This window comes from Nelumbo lutea, chromosome 1 (assembly GCF_056320005.1).
Source record: "Nelumbo lutea isolate HS-2025 chromosome 1, American lotus-T2T, whole genome shotgun sequence".
Classification (NCBI taxonomy): domain Eukaryota; kingdom Viridiplantae; phylum Streptophyta; class Magnoliopsida; order Proteales; family Nelumbonaceae; genus Nelumbo; species Nelumbo lutea.
The window spans coordinates 28,549,292-28,570,134 of record NC_142684.1 but is presented as its reverse complement, the minus strand read 5'-3'; the positions used below and the strand labels follow the sequence as shown (position 1 = coordinate 28,570,134).

Below are 20,843 nucleotides of genomic sequence, written 5' to 3'. Positions count from 1 at the left end.
AGTATTTTAAATGTAGTTATGATAAATATTTAGTTACTTAAATATTTAAATAGTCTATAAACTTTTTAGATTTTTTTGTTATTTGAATTTTATTTATTTAAAGCTATTACTTATTATTAAATATTTTAAAAATATTGAAGTTGGTAAGCCAAAAAAACATAATTTATATTGTTAGTACATAATTTTGTGAAATATTTTGTAAAGATATAAAATTATTTTTTGTGCTTTTAATAAATATTTTAAAGTTTGTATATAGTTTTGATAGATATTTAAATATTCTTAAAATTTTTAATCCAAACTTTCTTTAATTAGATATAGATAAAAAGTAGGGGAGAGGATAAATAGGAAATAGAGATAATTTAGGAGAGAAATAGGAGTTAGAGATAATTTAGAAGATCAATAGGAATTGGAGGTAATTCGGGGGAGAAACTCTTTACTAAATTATAGATAATTTTGGAGATAAATAAGAACTAGAGATAATTTAGAGGATAAATAGGAATTAGAGAAGAGATTATTTTGGATAAATCTTAGGGAAGAGATTATTTAGATTATTAGGAAAGTGCATTTCATTGGTTGTTTAAAAAATGACATGAAACTAAAAAATTAGTGACATGAAACTAAAATATATATATATATATATATATATATATTTATATATATTTGAATTAGGTTCTAAAATTCAAATTTAAATTTTCTTTGAGGTAATTGACAAATTAGTGAAAGAGAAATTAGACTAAATACAGGACTACCTACATTAATGAGAGATTTGGTATTAAATATTGATTAGCGAAATTAATAATGAATCGAAATCAAACGTACCGAACTGTTGTGATATTTTGAACCTTGTATGAGACTATTAATTTAGCTAAAATTATGAGTGTTCATGAGTTGTTCGGTTCAATCATATGCTATTTGGCCAACCAAATTGACCTGGTCAGGTTGAGGAGTTGGTCAGTTAAAACCGACTGACTTTTTGTGAAAATCAACCAACTCCAGTTGTATCAGTTTGGGTCGATTTTTTGGTTTGGTCAGTCAATTCAAAAGATTTAAAGTTAAAAATTAAATTTAATTTTAAAAGTTATAATGCAATTATTAAAAAATAAATTTAAAAACTAGATTTACGATATAAAACATTTTAGATTAAGAAATATGGGAGATTTCCCACTTTTCCATATTAAAAATTATATTTAAAATATAAAATATTAATATATATCCATTGTCAGGTTGTTCAATTTTGGTTGATTTACAAATGGCCAAAGTGAGACTGATCCAACTTGTTTGAATTGGGAAATTTTTGAACCAAGGCCAACATAAAATACTCGAAAACCGACCAAATCGGGTTGAGTTAATCAGGTTGGTCGGTTTCATTAGCTTGATAAATAAACTTAACTGACATTAATTATTGTTATTTTGTATTATTAACAATTTATTAAAAGTAGTATATAAAATATGAATAATTATTAATATTTAAAAAGTTGAAAATATAAAAAAATTGTACACTCTTATGTGTTTCTATTAGGGTCATTTAGTAGAACACAACTTGTAGTTTTACATATTTATTTAAACCTACCTTATAGTTTTCATTTTACTAAAACATTCCATATATGTTACAACTTATTTACTTAATCAACCTTTCATTAAGGAGTTTTTGATTTTAGGCCCATATTTTTATTCCAAAAATACCCTTAATACTTATTTTGTATAGAAAACAAAATTGACCAAATATAGCCAATAGAGTGGTTGCTTATGTCTTATTAAGGAAAAAATGGCATTTTATTTTTATTTTCTTTTGATTAAATTTGTTTAAATGAACATTAAGGTCAACATTGTCATTTTCCACTATCATCTAATGGAAGGTTGAATAAATCCATTGCAAATTATAAGTGGTGTTTCGGTAAAGTGCTAATTATAGGGTAGATTTTAATAAATTCATGAAAACATAAGGGGTATTTTAGTAAATGACCCTTTTTATGATTTAGCTTTTGCTTAATAAATCCCATGCATCGCACGGTCCCCGCTAGTATATATTAGAACAAGGAAGTCTAGAAAATTTTCCTTTTTTTGAATTTTTTATTTTTTTAATTCCATGTCATTTTTGAAACAACCAATGAGATGTACTTTCCCAATAACCTAAATAATTTCTTCTCTTAAACTACCTCTCCCACTATCCCCCACTTTCTCCAAAATTATCTCTAATTCATATTTATCCCCTCTCCTACTTTTTATCTATATCTATCTAAAGAAAGTTTGGATTAGAAAATTAAGAATTATTTAAATATTCTAACAAAATTATATAATAATTTTAAAATATTTATTAAAAACACAAAATAATAATTTTATACTTTAACAAAATATAACAAGAAATTATGTATTAACAATTTAAATTATGATTTTATTCTAGATTATCAGTTTAAATGTTTTTCAAATAATTAATAATTTGTAATAGATTTAAATAAATAAAATTCAAATAAAAAATAAAAAAATTATAGATTATTTAGATATTCAATTAATGAAACTTTTATCATAACTAGATTTTAAATAGTTAAAGTAACAAAATCATGTAATAAATTTATTCAAATTAGAAAAATAATTATAACATAAAAGTGAAAATAATAATAATTTAATATATTACAAAGTTAATAATGAAACTATGTAATGATAGTATAAATTATGATTTTATGGATAATTCATTTTAAAAAATTCTAAAAATTAGAAAATGTAATTAGCTAATTTCACTTACATGAAGTAATAATTTGATAAAATAACTTTCAAAAAACTAATATTTATGAATAATAATTTTAAACTCTTAATCTATATTTATTATATAATTATATATATTAAAATTAATATTTATTGTATTTCAGTAATTATTTAATGCTTTTTGTGATAAATATATTTTCAATGATTATATATAAATTTATTTATTTTTGTTATTTAACAGAAAACTTTCTATAATTATTGGCGATTAAACTACTATTATTGATTTTTTAAAATTTAATTTTTTATAATTATTGTATTTTTGTTATAACTAATTGATTAATATTTTTTAGAGTTTAAACTATTATTTGAGATTAAACTATTGTTATTTATCTGAGATGAGACTATTAATTTAGCTGAAATTATGAGTGTTCATGAGTTGGTTCAGTTCGGTCATAGGCTATTTGGCCAACCAAATTGACCTGGTTAGGTTGGGGAGTTGGTCTGCTAAAATGACTGACCTTTTGTAAAAACTTACTCCACTCAAGTTGTGTTGATTTGGTTAGTTGGTTCAAATGATTTAAACTTAAAAAATTAAATTGAATTTTAAAAATTATAGTGCAATTATTAAAAAATAAATTTAAAAATTAGATTTATGATATAATACATTTTACACTAAGAAAATTGGGAAATTTCCTACTTTTCCATATTAAAAATTATATTTAAAATATAAAATATTAATATATATCCATGGTTTGGTCGTCTGATTTTGGTCAATTACAAATTACCAAAAGTGAATCTAATCCAACTTGGTCGAATTGGGAAAATTTTGAACCAAAGCCGACTTAAAATACTTGAAAATCAACTAACTCGGGTCGAGTTGATCAGGTTGGTCAGTTTCATTGAAGAATAAACCTAACTGAAATTAATTATTGTTATTTTTGTATTATAAAAAATTATTAAATATAGTATATAAAATACGAATAATTATTAATTATTTAAAAAATTGAAAATATAAAACAATTGTATAATCTTATGTGTTTCTATTAGGGTCATTTAATAGAACATACCTTATAGTTTATATATTTAGTTAAACCTACCTTATAGTTTTCATTTTACTAAATCATCTCATATATTTAACAACTTATTTACTTAATCAAACTTTCATTAATTAGTGGGAACTTGTGCAATGCACGGGCTTTGTTAAGTGAAAGCTAAACAATAGAAATGCATAAGAGTATATAATTGTTTTATATTTTAACTTTTTAATAACTAATTTAATAGAACTCCACTCGAGTTGGTTGGGTTTCTAGTATTTCCTATTGGTTTTGGTTAAACAACTTTCCAACCTGATCATTTTAGGTCAGTTTCAGTTTAGCCATTTATAAGGTAACCCAACCATATATATATATATATATATTAATATTTTATATTTTAAATATGATTTTTTAATACTGGAAAGTGGAAAAATTCCCATATTTCTTAGTATAAAATATTTTATATCATAAATTTAATTATTTTTTAATAATGCCACTACAATTTATTAAATTTAAATTAAATTTTTAAGCTTAAATATTTTGAACAAACAAACCAAATCAAAAATAGACCCAAACTGATACATCCCGAGTTGATGGGTTTTAACTAATAGTTAGTTAGTTTTGGGTGACAAACTCCCGACCTTACCAAGTTGATTTGATAGGCAAAACTACCTACAATCAAACTGAACCAATCTTTGAACACTCCTAATTTTAGCTAATTAATAGTTTAATCTCCAATAATCATTGAAAGTTTATAGCAAAAATACACAATTTCTGAAAATAAATTTACACTGAAAATACAATAATTACAAAAATTCAATAAATACTAAAAATATATTAAATTATTTAATAAATATTGTAATTTCAAATAATAGTTTAAAGTCTAATAACTATTAATCTATAAATTATAAAAAGTACAGAATACCAAAAACAAATTTATAACAAAAAAACAATAAATTAAATTTCAAAGTTAAATAATAGTTATTTAATCTTCAATAATTATTAAAAATTTTCTATTAAGTAATAAAATAAAATAGATTTATTAATAATTATTGAAAATATATTTATCAAAAAATAAAATAAATATTAATTTTAGTACATATAAATATATTACAAATATACACTATTATCACAAAATTAGTAGTAATAAATATTAACTTTGTGAAAGTTAGTTTCTATAATTATTAATTGGTATGAGTGAAATTAGTTATTTACAATATTATTTAGTTATTTAAATAATATTCTTATTTAATTTTTTAAAATATTAATTACTCATTGAATTTAATAATCTGTAAAATTATAATTAGTACTATTTGTACACATAATTCGTTATTAATTTTGTCAAATATTAAATTATTACTAATATGAATATTATGAAATGTGCTGTAATTATTTAAAATTTAGTCTTGTTAAATATTTCTTAATTTAAATATTTAAGTAATACATAGAATATTTAAAAATTTTCATTATTTGAATTTTATGTATTTTAAAGTTATTACGTAATATTAAATATTTTTGTTATACAATTATTTAGCTATTTTTAATGTTTTGTTATTTAGGATATTTAGTTATTAAAATATTTAAATTATATTTTATTTTTTAAAGTTAAATTTGTATTATCTGATTAACATTTAAATTGAATAATTCATAAAATTATAATTTATATGGTTACTACATAATTTAAATGATGAATTTTGTAAAAATATAGAATTATTAAAAATATGGATATTAATAATTCCATTATAATTAATTTTTGCATTTTGAATAAATATTTTAAATTTAGTCTATACTTTCATTGTAATATTTGAATAATTCTAAAATATTTTTAATTGACACTTTCATTTGATTGATGTACATAAAAAGTTGGGGAGAAGATAAATGGGAATTAGAGATAGTTTATGAGATAATTTCTATACTAAAGTAGATATTATTTATGAGATAAATAGGAGTTAGAAATAATTTATGAGATAAATAGGAATTAAAGACATTTTTTTAAAAAGTTGGGGGAAAGTGGTGCTACTTGGCTAAACATTAGAAAAATCTAATCCCTCTTTCTTATAGTTATTGGAAATAGTTATGCCTATATTATTTACTTATTGGTTTAATGGGTAGTTATGTGGAATTAAAAATTAAAAAATTCAAAATAACAGGAAATTAGGAGGGGGTTTGGAGCAAGGAGAGGCATGATGACATGAACCTTCTTGCTATATATATAGATAGATATTACCTATTATTTAAAGTATAGTATATATTTTTCGGTAAAATACTCAAAAAACCCTAGGTATTTGAAATATTACACAACATCATTATTTCTTGACAGAAGGGTACGATGTTTATTTTTCCCCCTTTTTTTCAAAATTCCAAAGCGTGGCAACCATCGATGTCCTGCTAATACTATGATCTTCTAAATTTAATTCACAACACAAATCTATGTAGATCCACATAACAACAACTAACACTCTCTATCTTAACCCAAGTTAAAACAAACGAGAGGCACACTTCAACATATACAAAAGTGGGTAAAATAAATACAACTCTATGACCCAAACAAAATGGTTCATCATTCTGAATTTGTGTCTACACAGAGTAGTCTTGAAAGTTGATTTTGACTTTTTGAAACATAGAAGAAGGAAGAGGATGACTACTCCAGGAACTCGTATAATCTCCTTGCTGATAGGAGGCATTGATCATTCTTTCTACATTCCACACTCATCTCCTTGCTTAACTTTTGACAATAGCACAAAGTATTCCTTGTTATATCGAGGTGGGTTTTTTATTCGGGAAAAGATGGTTGAAGCTAATAGATAATTTGGGGGATAGAAATCATGCCATGCCAGTTGAGATTGTTCTTTCTTGCTAGAAATTCTTAACCAATGGGTTCTAGAGGTTGTTTGAATACGAGGTAGCTGTTTATCGGACATGGCCACAATTGTTATTATTTCTAGAAAACTTGGTGTCATCATGAATAGCAAATAAAGGCTTCAAATAGTGAATTGGATATATTTTTCTTGTGAATAGAACAATATCCTAAAAGAGGATGCATTTTTGAAATTATAGACAAAGAAAGTGGATGACTGTCAACTCTATGTGTTTTGATAATAATAAGCTCATTGAGAACCTTATGAATTTGCTAAATTAAATGTGCAACTGTATCCATTAAGTTAAGAATGATTAACAAATGCTAAGAGAAGTAAAGCATGAATAGAGATTTGGGTAGTGTCAATCATTGTGAATCATTCTAATGAAGATGATAATTCAAAAGATAAACCAAGAAGGACGTTTACTACCAAGGAGAAGCCTTTTAAGAAGCATTGTATTATTCCTATGTTTGTAGTGCCATATCATGTTTGTGAGTGTAGAGTTAGTGGTTTGCTAGCTATGCTCTAAGATAGAACACACTGAAAGTTTTGGATAGGACCCATAAAGACTATCCAAGGGTATCTAGTCTTTTAAGTAAGAAATTGAAGTCATGTTGTAAAATTAACGATAAGACCTCTAAGATTATCCATTATAACAATCTTGCCGGCACCTAGGAAGTGCAATTGGTTATATACCCTTTGTTGGCACCTTCCTCTTAGGTTAGGCTACTTGGGGCAACAATAAGACCAATTTTGGGTGTGTTAGACTACCCTTTGATATCTCACTAGATGAATTTGATGATCTTAATAAATACTTGGAGAACCTTAATGAATTTTGTTAAGGCCCTAGGAATTTCTTTCCCTTATCAAGCTCAAGTTTTAATGAGATCCAAGTTATTAGATGATTGTGCCAACTACCAATTAGAAGGATCCCTTGATTAAAGGAAGTAAAATTAATTTAAAGCCTTGGAGATATCCTATATTAGATGTAGGGATGGGAACAATGCAAATTTAGGGAGGGTTTTGTAAATTGTAAACCCACATCCAATAAGTTGTAAAATAGCAAAATAGCTTTGCACACACATCAAAATTTCAATTATTTAATTAAAACATGTAGAATTATTAAATATCCTTCACGCAGTTGTTCCTGCATTGGGTGGAGCGCAAATAGGTGGAACCTGATGGCCAGTAAAAGTGGGCTTGACATTTAAACACGTAGAATTTCCGGGTCCTAGTGGTCCATTATAAACCAAGTTGATTTCTCCAATCTCCACATTCTCACAAGGCACAGCTGGACTGCATGAAATTATTACACATTCTTGTGTTGCCGAAGTTCCATGAATGTTTTCAAATTTAACTCCACTCACCTTAACACGTGATGGTTGCTGCAAAGAAGAAAAATAGAAAAAAATATATCATTAATCCCACTAAATCTTTATGTTGTACTAAATTTCCCTTATATATGTATATACTAAGTAAAAAAAATTGCTTACCGTGTCACAGATTGCGTGTGGACAGTAGTTTTGGTCTAAGATAATTGGATTAGAGACATTGTTCATAACTATACCAATAAAAGAGATATCGGAAGCACTTCCAGGCTTAGAGTTGGGCCATGTTTTAATCCTCACACCATTAGCCGTATTTGTCAAAGTGCAATCACTTACATGCACTCCAACCACTGGTTCTTCATTGTCATATTTGCCTAAACTTCCAATGCTAATGCCATGCCCTGGTCCACATGTTACCTTGCTGACAGTTAAATCTTTAGTACCATCACCAGCTGAGACGCAATCATCACCTGTTCCAATTGTAGTATCCAAAATTTTCACTCCAGTTGATCTTCCAACATGGATGCCATCAGTGTTAAGACTGTTCTCTGGTGCTGTCACGGTGACATGTTGGAAAGTCACATTGTTTCCACCGAATAGAAAAAGGTTAAACATCTTGCTATTCAATGAGGTTATGTCATGGATGACACCATTGGTGATAAAGTTGAATCTTACGTTCTGTTAATTGTACCAAAACAAAAGTTTAATAAATTTTAATGTCATAGCAAAATAGAGTTTGGATTAATTGTACTTAATTCATCGAAAAAACTCACTGTTGGCAGTAGCCGACAAGTGTCAAAATGTAGGCTACAATCGTTCGCTTTCCAAGCCTGTTGTCCTTGGCCATCGAAGGTTCCACCTCCAAACACTGTGAGGCCAGTGATGGTTTCAAAAACAACCCAGGCATCGGATTTAAAGGCAGATGGATCGGCTGGAGCCTGTACCACCCCTTCAATCCGAAAGTTTATTTGTCCTTTGCAGGGTCCTAGAAACTTCACTTCATTCAATGTATACGTCCCTTTTGGAATAATAACTTGAGCTGTCCCTGTTGCTGCGCATGCATCTTTCCAAGCGTTCAATAGAGCCTTGAGTGTGTTCGTGTTTATACATACACAACAAAACTTATAATGAATTTGACATTCTACATATTGAGTAAATATCATTAAAGTCTGTCAAACTCTAACCTGTGTGATGTCTGCACCGGCTGCTCCACCATACTTTGTCACGTCAAAATCTTGGGCATCTGCAACACACAACAAAACGAACAATAGAAATACGATTTGAAGATTCAATTTGGAACCCATTTTCTATTCTTGCCCTTCTACTTTCTTCTTCCTCTTAGGATCTATTCTCAATTGGTGCTAGAGTTTAAATGTTGATTATATATATAATAGAAGGTGTTCATGGTCTTCCACTTTATCAAAGTTACAAAGGCCAAAAACCTTGCAAAGCCAACCACATGTCAATAGGCTAGGTTACCAATAACAAAAACCTTTCCTAAATATAGATCCAGGTCTACAACTCATCTATTTTCCCTCTCATTTTCCTCATTCTTCCCCTATTAAGGAGAGACCCATGTTTATGAGCACCTGACCCTACATGTTAAAATAGACATTTCCCTTCTTTTTACCTACCCTCTCTCATTTTCTCTCCCCTACCACCCCAGCTAAGTCATCTTGCCTTTTGTGTTATTTAATTAAATAAAATATGTTTTACTAACTTTTGTGTTCATCCAAACAAATAATACATATTTATGATTAACAATTCCAACTAAAAAATAAAAGAAATAATTTTTCAAATTAGCATTTTATAACTATATGAAATAAATAATCTATCAAATTCAAATTTACATCAAATGGTGATTTTAATCATAAGAAATTTATACAAATAAAATATTAATAAGAGAATAACTATCTTAACACTTCAAATTTATAAATTTGTGCATGATATATATCTTACAATTTTTATATATTTGTAAAATTATTAGTTGATATTTTAATCTATGTTATATAACATTAGGCCACTCACCTACTACCCAAATAGAAGAATAGTTTCTTTTGTTAGATTTAAAAATATAGTTTTTTATACAAATAAAATTATGTGGTATAACCATATGGTGAATCTTTTATGCAAAATTGGTGGAATTCAATGGTAGAAAACAAAAATGCCTTAAATATGGGATTTAATGAAAGAATGAGAGTTAATACCTTAACCATAGGTCTTACTGAAGGGAATTTGATGAATTAAAAGTGATGACAATGAGGACAATAATTTTAAGATTCTTATTAGAACTTATGTAACAAAGGTGGGTCTAGATCTAGCACAAATACAAGTGTGTGGACCTAGTTGTGTAACCAATTGTAAATTAACTGATCAATGTTCCTTATGCTTGGGACCCACATGGGATATGAGCCTCATGTATATAGAAACACTAGTGTGTTCACTTGTGATTGGCTACACACCTAAGTTTGCACACTTGTGTTGAGACCGAATGTGCTCTGTACACCAACCTCATAGCACACTTAGCCATGCATTGGGAGCATCTCCCATGCATGTATGTTGTCATTAAGAGATGTTCCCAATGCACAAGTACAATGTGCTATGAGAGGATGGTGTGAGGAGTAAATCCAAATTTACTTGTGTTCATATATAGTAGATCTCCTGGCAAGAAAGACTAATTGAAACATAATGTGCTGATGGATTTGTTGCCTTTCAACTTTAAGACTTATATTTAAATTGTCTTATATTTTAATTTGTTGTTTAACCAAACATTCAAATTGATTAGCTTATCACCCATACAATAAATTTAATCAAGAGTATGTTTCAATTTTACTAGTAGAAAAAACATTAACTTGGTTAACAACCAAATGACCTTATTGGTTGACTATTGACCAATTTAACTAGGTCAATAGAACATGAGAAAAGACTTTTTTTTGGTATTTTTAGCAGTTTTCATTATTAATAGCAATAAATTCAATTTGCATATTTTTTGTTTAGTATGAATATATAATATTATATTAAAAGATATGCTCTTTTTTTGCAAATTTACTAAAAAATGTTATATTATTGTTATTATTTAATTTATTAATCTCATGTTATCTTGTTAGGTTAGGAGGAAAATACAGTTTCAATTGATTTTTATAACATACATTTTTTGTTAGTGATTTTATATCATATGCCTAAATCAATTGGTTAGAAAAAACCAATAACTTAACCACCATGCCATTGTTGTAGCAAATCAAACCACTAAACCATTTAACCCAGTATGTGGATTATGGGTCAAACATTAATTCTCTTGCTCCTGATTTTAATTTTATTTCTATCATTGATAAAGGATCATTATTATTTAGTACATTTACTTTTTTAATATGACAAATACACATTAATGGAAATGAACCCACATTTTCTACAAAATTTCTATTTTTAAGAACCTTTTGTTTTTATTTATTTATTTTTAATTTTTATTACTTGAATTAAGGCATTATAGATTGACCCATTTAACCAAGATGATTAAATTACTTACCCACCACCTAGATGGAAATAATGGATCATTTCCATCTGTTAGCATTATTGGCCCTATGTAATTTGATGATCACAAATTCACTAAGGGCACTAATGTGTTTGAAGACCAAGTATGCAGATATTGTAGTTGTTTCCATAGATGGATTAAGTGGTATAATGAGAGAATAGATTTAACACCTTATGTATGAGACCTGATGAAATAGAATATGAAAATGGTCTTATTTCTAATTTGTTTTAAGTTTTATGTGCCATTTTCATCATTAATACAACTATTTCTTGTTTATCACACTCATGTTTGTCTAACATGATGAATATATAATATTAAAGATGTGTTCATAATTTGTACAAATTATATTCCTTTTTGTATTTTTTGTATTTCATTTATTTTGAATTTTTATTGTTCAATTATTACATCATGGGTTGGCCCATTTGATTCAAAATGGTTGAACTTCTTACCATCACCTAGACGAAAATATAGTTTTGTTTCTGAGTTGATTTAAAAAATATCTATACACTATTAAAATTGTTATGAATGGATTTAATTAATAGAATTTAATGATAAGAAACAAAAATGCCTTAAACATTTGAGTCAATGAGGCAAAATGATAGTTAACATCATAAATGTAGGATTTAATGAGAGAAAATTGAATAAACTAAAAAATAATATTTAGATTACCATTTTTTCCCTCACAATAAAGAGGGACCATATTTCAAAAAGCATACTATTTTAGTCAAAAAAAACCCCATAAAACCTAAGACCCTATTCATACTTTTTATAATAGTATAGATATAGATATAAATTGTAATAGTCATCTCATGGTGGCTTGATCGCATAGGTTTTCTTCACCCTTTATTTTGCATTTAACTTCACATGCATGGATAGGATAAACATCTCATCCCATCAAGGCATATTAGCTATAAGAAATAACATCACCATCAGTTATCAAGTAAGTGCCACATATGCCTTCATCATCTACTTCATGTACAAATTGCAAAACATCCATTATGAGAGCTCTGAGTCCAATATTCTCCTAATCCTCATATTAGGTGGTTGACCCAACTCTCAAAATCAAAGCATATTTTGGTAATTAAAGCCAAATGCCAAAAAATCCCTACATATTGACTTACCCATATCAAACATGCATAATTCAAGTATAGAAACTTGATGGATGTCTTTCAGTTTTGTTTAGTAAGGAAATATGTTGGAATTACTTTCTAGAACTCATTAGTTTCTATGAAAAAAAGATTTTCTCATTGAAAAATGCATTTTTTAATCTCATTATAAAATCATGCACTCTAGAAAATCTCGAGGAATTTCCAATGAGAGATTACACAATTCCTTTGTTACAAAAACAATCATAGTCCTATATAACCACACAAACTTTATGGATAAGAGATTCCTTTTTCAAAAACCCCTTTAGGAAGATCCAAGGAATGGCCTATGTATTACAATCCTTTTGTCAATAGCCGAGAGTGCTAGACAACTATGGAAGCATAGGAGATTCTAGAAAAATCTTTTGATCATCTTCAATTATCGTCGCTTTTCAATCATCTTTTATATCAACATTTTTGTCATGAAAAGGATTTTGAGTAGCATTCTTTTGAAAATGGGAAATTTGTTTCATTGCATTTTTGCACAAAATTGTTTACAAAAATATTCTTTTGAAAAGGATTTTGATAGCATGTTTATTTTACATTTGATTGATAACATGTTTGCACAAAAAAAATTCTTTACAAAATATTCAAGATTATAATATTGAATTGAACCTATCAAATCCACTAATTTACATTTATAAGGAAAACTGATTTTTAGTTTCCAAAAATTTATAAAAGTTTAAACTTTAATAATTAAATAATTATTTTCATAATTAAAAATTATGAAATAATATTTGGTTAACCTTTTTGTTAATGTTAAAAAGCAAAAATAGTAAAATAGAAAACAATCTGTATAATGTTTAGGATAAATATAACGTAAGGGTAGTTTTGAATTCATGATAAATTGTACATGTGATTTTTTACTTTGTTTAGTTTGTTTTCTTTTTTTTCCTGAACTAATAACTTCATATCCACAATCATCTATGCTTTGCTCAATTTATATTTTAATGAAAAATGTTTCTTTGTCATCAATTAAAAGAAAACCTAGTACCTAATAGAGAGAGAAATAGCAAGGGGGGACCCTTTGTTCAAAAGCTATGTTTATCCCATAAATTGAGAAGGCAAGCAGAAAGCAAAATACCTTATAATAGCTCCACTTAGGCCATGTTTGGGAGTGTTTATGTTAAAAATTAGTTCTTAAAAACAAGTATTTATTCAAATAAGAACTTATTTGCATTCGACACCTAACTTTTTCAAGTGCTTATTTTTTTATATTGGGTGTTTGGTGGTCTTTTTCTCCAATAAGCACTTGTGACTCTTTTGTCCTTCATTTTCTTTAAATTTTTCAAAATATCCAATCCAAAGTGAATGAATAAAATTACTTTGATAGAAGTGCTTTCATAAAAGTATTTTTATAAATGTACTTTGATAGAAGTGCTTTCGTAAAAGTGTTTTTATTAAGTACTTTCATAAAAATGCTTTTATAAAAGTATTTTTGTAAAAGTGCTTTTATAAAATTACTTTTAAAAAAGTGCTTTTATAAAAGTACTTTCCTAAAAGTGCTTTTACAAAAGTACTTTTGTAAAATTGCTTTTATAAAATTATTTTTGTAAAGTGTTTTTACAAAAGTGCTTCCGCAAGAGTGCTTTTATAAAGTATTTTTGTAATAATGCTCTTATAATAGTGCTTTCAGGTCTTGTACGACCCAAAGACAATGACTCAAATTCTTGTAGTGATTCTTACTATGCAAATTTTGGAAGCTATTACAACCTTTTAGGATATGCCAATTTTTACTTTTTTCTTTTGGTAAATTCAATGTTTAGTTTCTATACTACTTGTATGCAGTAGCTCATATAGAATTGGAAAAGAGAAGACAACAGAAAGAAAAGAATGTATTAGCCAACACAATATATAGGGAAAAATTGTTAACCATTCTTTACAACATCATCCCCTTGTAAATTGCACTGCTTGTTTAAACAACTACTCCATGAATCTTTCCATTTTGTTTTCTACCACATAACCCCTTTTCATAATTCTACAAGAAACCATTCATTGTAGTTTACTTGCCTTCCATATTTCCCATCTTTAGAGTTACACTAGAAAACACAATTAAAGATGTCGAATAACTTTAATACCTATATTTTGGTTTCATTTGAGTGCATAACCATTTTAAATTGTAATATATCAGGATTTATTTATTAGAAGGTGGAAACCATAAAACACAATAGTGTATCATACTACCAAAAGGGGGGCAAAATTGAGCCCCCTGTCCATCCATAATCAGATCCAGTTGTCCTATAGCCTGCCCAGCAATGGTTCATCATGCTAACATAATCATTTGTCAAGATATAATCTAATGTTACTAGGGTGACTCTAGCTCACTTAAAACCACCCATAAAATTTGAATACAGATTATGAATGAATGATTAATGAATTAAAAGTTGGATATTAACAATTCACTTGTATCACTCATGATTTACTTGTGTGGATATTGGCAGATTACAGGACACCACATGACTGGTTGCTAGAATTTTATCTAAGCATGCAATCTACATAAGGAATGCAACTTTAGAGAGGGCTTGTGATTTCCAAATAAAACATAATGGGAATGAGCCATCCCCCTTCCTACCCTTATTAGGTGTAGGTGCATAGTGTTCGCTCAGTCTCTCAAAGCACAGTAAACATTGGATTAATATCACATGGACACTTGCGATCAACCTATAGCCCATCTTTCCTCTGTGATGAACCTACAGTGAACTATAGGTCTGCAATGAACCCACGGTTCATTATACGCTTGCAATGAACCTATTCTTAGTGCAAACCCAAAAGCAAACTTAATTTGAATCTGCAATGAGGTTCACATGTACCTAGCTTTGCGATGAACCCTCAATTGCTACAAGATAACGGTTTGTTAAGAACTGGGCCCGGATATTTCCTACACATGTAACTTTGAAGTGACGAATGTGACAAGGCACCACATAGGTCTAATAAGATGTCATCTGCCAAATAGTGACGTCACTAGTGCCACATCAGTTAAGCAAGGTGCAAAAGGGTAGTAGCACACATGGGTTATGAGGATCTCTGAATGAAAGGAAAGTCAATCCTAAGAAAGATTCCCATAGGGACACGTGGTGAAACCCCAACAATGCTCCTTAATGATTGATTCCTAGTCCTCAACCTTCCTCTGTCCTTCAAAGAGACCACCTCCCTATCTTAGCCACCACCTAACCTACAATAGAATCTCTGGTTCATTCTTTGATCACAGAGAATGACTGCCCATAGAATCAACCTTACACCAATCCCCGAGGAACATGACAACATCCCTGAGAATACCAATCCAAGGGTTGAAAATCATTTTGAGGAGGAGTCAGCCAATCAAGTTGACATCAGAATACTCTCAAACAAGGTATACAAGTTCGAGGCCTATTTTGAGACTTGGTTAGAAAAAATCAAGTGGATGCAAGGACAAATAAGGAATGCTCTCCAGATGTGTACGGGTGACTGATGATGATGGGAAGAGCTATTACACCATCGTCGTAGATTGTGAAGGCGAGGAGCCATCGACAACTAAAAAGGCCATTCATGAGGTATGAGTTAATTTTTTTGAGTTTTAATTACGAATTACTTTACATTATTCTAGAGCATGATCATCAAGTTGTCCCTAAAAGCATATTGTAAGTTATGATTTACTTCACAGTATTCAAAATATGTTGGGTTTGTCGCAAACCACTATTATGAAACCATTTCTAGAAAAGTATATGTGAATTCTCTCTTTTCGGCCAAATTATCTCCTGATAACATGAATAATGCAATCAGAAAAGTTGATTGCATAGCTGAAAGGTAAAACCTTTCATTATTGCAAACCACTAAAACCTGTTAAAAGATTATAATTTGTGTGCACCTTCATTGAATTTCAAGACATTTTTTCCTAGTCGTATGACCAGATGCCAGGCCTAGACCTGGTCCTTGTCAGGCATTCACTATGCATAGATCCCAACCTCAGGCCAGTAAAGTAGTCACAAAGGATCTTTAAACTAGAAGTAGCTTTAAAGATTAAGGAGGAAGTCGAGTGACTCTTGAAAGTAGGGTTCATCAAACCCATAGCACACCCTCAATGGCTGGCCAATATAGTGCCAATGAAGAATAAGAATGGGTAGCTCAGTATAGTGTTTCTAGCTTAGTTACCTACTGTTAGCACATCATTGGAAACTAACCCATCCTAACCTTATTGCAGGTGCTGCATCAATTTTAGAGACCTAAATAAGGCTTGCCCCAAGGATGAGTTTCCCCTACCAAACATGGAGGTTCTGATAGACTCGACGACAGGCAATGAACTCTTCTCCTTCCTAGATGCTTATAGTGGGTACAACCAAATCTTCATGGACCCTGTAGATGCACCCCACACAACCTTTAGGACACCAATAGGGAACTTCCACTACAAGATGATTTCCTTTGAATTGAAGAATGCCAGGGCCACATATTAGAGGGCCATGACAAGTGTCTTCCATGACATGTTACATAAGGAAATTGAGTGCTATGTGGATGACATAGTGGTCAAGGAAAAGAGGCAGGAAGACCATCCCAATGTGTTAAGCAAAGTGTTCAGTCAGTGCAAAACTTTCAATTTGAGGCTCAATCCATTGAAGTGTGTTTGGAGTGCAATCTAGAAAATTCTTCGGATATAGAGTGGACCAGACAGGGATACACTCAGATAAGAGCAAGGTAAAAGCAGTCCTAGATCTTCCGCCTCTAGTTAATGAGTCCCAATTAAAAACCTTCCTAGGAAAAGTCTCATACCTTAGGAGGTTCATCCCCGATCTTGCACATGCGGCGATGCCATTAATGAAGCTAGTTAAGAAGCCTATAGAATTCAAGTGGGCAGAGGAGAACCAATCTACTTTTGAGTAGTTGAAGGTTACCCTTGCTAAGGCCCCAACCATGTCACCACCCAAGGAAGGTCGTGAATTCAAGATACATATATCACACTGGGTTCGTAGGTAATAGGATGTTTGCTAGCACAGGAAGAAAATGGAGTAGAATGTCCGATATACTATGCCAATAGGACCCTTAAACCAGTTGAGAAGAATTACCCTCACATGGAACAACAATGCCTAGCACTGGCACTGTCATACAAAAATTTAGACATTACATCCTAGGTCAAAAGGTGAGACTTATCGCATGAAGTGACCCAATAAGGTTATTTATGGATGGACATCCCCTTTCTAGCAGACTTGTCAAATGGATGATGCAGCTAAGTGAGTACATGGTAGAGTATACCCAGACCAGGGCCATTAAGTGTCAGGCAGTGGCAGACCTCTTGGCCACTTTTCCCTCCAATGGTGACTTTCCTATATTAGAAGAAATCCTTGGATACATACCCATGATCGCAGTAGCTAAAGGATGAGAGTGGGTCCTAACTTTTGATAGAAGTAGTACTAGTACTTCAGTCGATGCTAGAGTGACCTTAACTTCACCTGATGATCAAACCTCTACTTACTCCTTCAAACTCCAATTCCCTTATTTCCATAATATAACTGAATACAAAGCCTTAGTTCTGGGCTTGATCAAGGCAATAGAGTCTAGAGCAAAGAAGATTGAAGTGATCGGTGATTCCAAATTGGTAATAGGCCAGCTTGATGAAAGCACGATAGTAAAGGAGTTGGCCATCCTTCCATATAGGACCCTGATCTAAAGGCTAATCCATGACCTGAACAGATATTTTGAACACTAGAGTAGAGCCAAAAATAGGTTCACTGACACACTAGCTACTTTGGGATCAAAAATACAGTGCAACAGAGACCCTAACCAAAATTACAACCCAAACACTTGCCAAGCCATTGACTGTCACATTAGGAGACTGGGTGAATAAGAAGGATGATATCATGGCAGATGACTGATGGTATGACATAATTCAGAAACTAAGTAGCCCAATAGTGGGACATAGGATAGCAAAGTGCTTTTGAGGTTTCAACTAGTGAATGGGGTGCTATATCATAGACAAGTGGACAGGGTGAGAACTATATGCTTAGGGAAGAGAGAGGCGAAGGCAATCCTGACTGAGACCTACAAAGCCCATAGTGGAGACATCACCAGCACCCTATATAGAAAATTGCAAAGGTTGGAGTAATATTAGCCTGCGATGAAGTCAAACTTTGCCAAAGTACAGTGCGAGTGCGAAAAGTGTATCCCGGAAGTGGATGGGAGAGAATGCCTCATGGTGGGTGAGGAAGATTGGAGGAGTATGTACATAAGCTACTTGGAAGACAACACAATGTTGATGGACCTAGCACTAAGAAGAGAGATCCTATCCAAAGCTAAGTGGTTCTACCCCCAGGAATGAGTATTATATAGGAAGTCCCATATAGGAACACCTTTGTGATGCCTAGCTAGTGAAAGATTGAGGAAGTATTAGAAGCAACCCACAGTTTTGAGCCAGCTCCACATCAAGGACAGTTGGCCCTATACAACCACATTCTACACTTGGGCTTCTATTAGCCCACTATGATGGAGGATATTCAAAAACATGTGCACAAATGTCATAAGTGCTAGATACATGCTGAAAGAATACATAAACCTGCTAGTAGTCTTCGTCCTATCATCACACCTTGGCCCTTCCACACTTGGGGAGTAGATCTCATATCCAAAATCCATCCCCTCTCTAGAGGATACTGTTTCATTATAGTGGCTATAGACTATTTCACCAAATGGGTAAAGGCTATACCCTTACAAAGGATTCGTGCAGAGAACATAGCCAACTTCCTTAGGCAACATGTAGTCCATTGATTTGGAGTCTCAATGAGGATTTTGACAGACAACAACCTATCCATTAAGAATTAGGAAGTTCATAACCTTTTAGGGTAGTATGGTGCAAGACTAGGAACGTCAATGATGTACTACCCATAAGGAAATGGCCAAGTAGAACCCACCAATAAGACCTTACTAAGAATGCTGAGCAAAATGGTGGCCGATAGTCAAAAAAATTGTTCAAAGAAGCTGCCTGAAACCCTCTAGGCTTATCACACCACCACTAAAAAAAGCACACAGGTAACACCTTATTCACTAGTGTACGGGAAAAAGAACCAAGCTAGAAGACATGGATCAATTCCTTGCAAAAAAACTAGAGGGTATAAATGAAAGTAAGTAAAAGGCATTACAAAGATAGATCAAATATAAACAAGCCCAAGCTACAAATTTTAATAGATTGTTGAGACCCAAGAAGTTCAGAGAAGGAGATAAGGTACTCAAGATAGCATTGAATGTTAGATAGGGCAAGCCTGCTGGAAAATTTTCTCCAACATGGGAAGGCTCGTATATGATCAAAGAGGCTTATTTATCTAGTTACTATGTATTAAATACTATAGATATAAGAGAGCAAGATGAAACAATAAATGGCTACTGGTTGAAGCTTTACTTTGAGTAACATTGTACAAGATGTAATTCCACTATCTCATGTATTTGCTTTAAAGGTGAATGTATCAAAGATATTATTGAAGTTCTTTTACTGAGCATTCTTATGAGTTTTTCCAGATGCATATGTCAATAGTTTATGTTTTTGTGGTAATTTTTTTTTTCAGTTCTAGCGGTAAAGCCTTGATGTATCCATGTATTTTGAAAAATATAATCAACTTATACCTACTTGTTGCAATGATTTGATCAGTATAACTTGTGTACCAACCTTTGAATATGTCTCTCCTTTGCTCTTATCTCCTAGCAACCCCAAGATTGCACTCTTATTCCCTAGCAACCCTAAGAAGGCCCTACCAACCCTAGGTGCACTCTCTTATCTCCTGGCAACCCCAGGATTGCACTCAGATTCCTTGGCAACCCCAGGAAGGCCTTGACAACCCCAGATGCACTTAGATTCTCCAGCAACCCCGGGAAGGCCCTAGCAACCCCAAGCATGTTCATATATCCTGGAAACCCTAGGTGCACTCAGAATTCTCGGCAACACTGGGAAGGCCTTGGAAACCCTAGGCACACTCATATTCCCTAGCAAGCCCAGGAAGGCCCTAGAAATGCCAAGCACACTCAAATTCCCCAACAACCCCAGGCACACTTATATCACTTGGCAATCATAGGCTTACACTCAAACTCCTTGGCAACCCTAGGCACACTCTATTCCCAGGCAATCCCTAGAGGGCTTCGATGAAATCAGGTATGATCTTCATTTCACTTAGAAAACATATACCTTCTTTAATCTATAAATGCAATAAACTAAAGGTAACAAGTCTTGAAACCAAATGATTCACAAGCAACAATAATTAATCAAGCATCATGTCAACCTTAGTTACATTGAACAAAAACAT

General features: G+C 31.1%; 1 protein-coding gene across 1 annotated transcript; it reads right to left on the bottom strand.

The window, feature by feature from the left end:
• Positions 1-7,545: 7,545 nt before the first annotated feature.
• LOC148874105 (exopolygalacturonase-like) lies at positions 7,546-9,312 on the bottom strand. The gene is made up of 4 exons (XM_088941239.1): positions 9,105-9,312; positions 8,694-9,005; positions 8,086-8,598; positions 7,546-7,977 (listed from the first exon to the last, which is right to left on the bottom strand). Exons 1-4 carry the CDS (start codon positions 9,222-9,224, stop codon positions 7,726-7,728), a joined length of 1,197 nt encoding a protein of 398 aa, XP_088797365.1. The 5' UTR covers positions 9,225-9,312; the 3' UTR covers positions 7,546-7,725.
• Between the last annotated feature and the right edge of the window lie 11,531 nt (positions 9,313-20,843).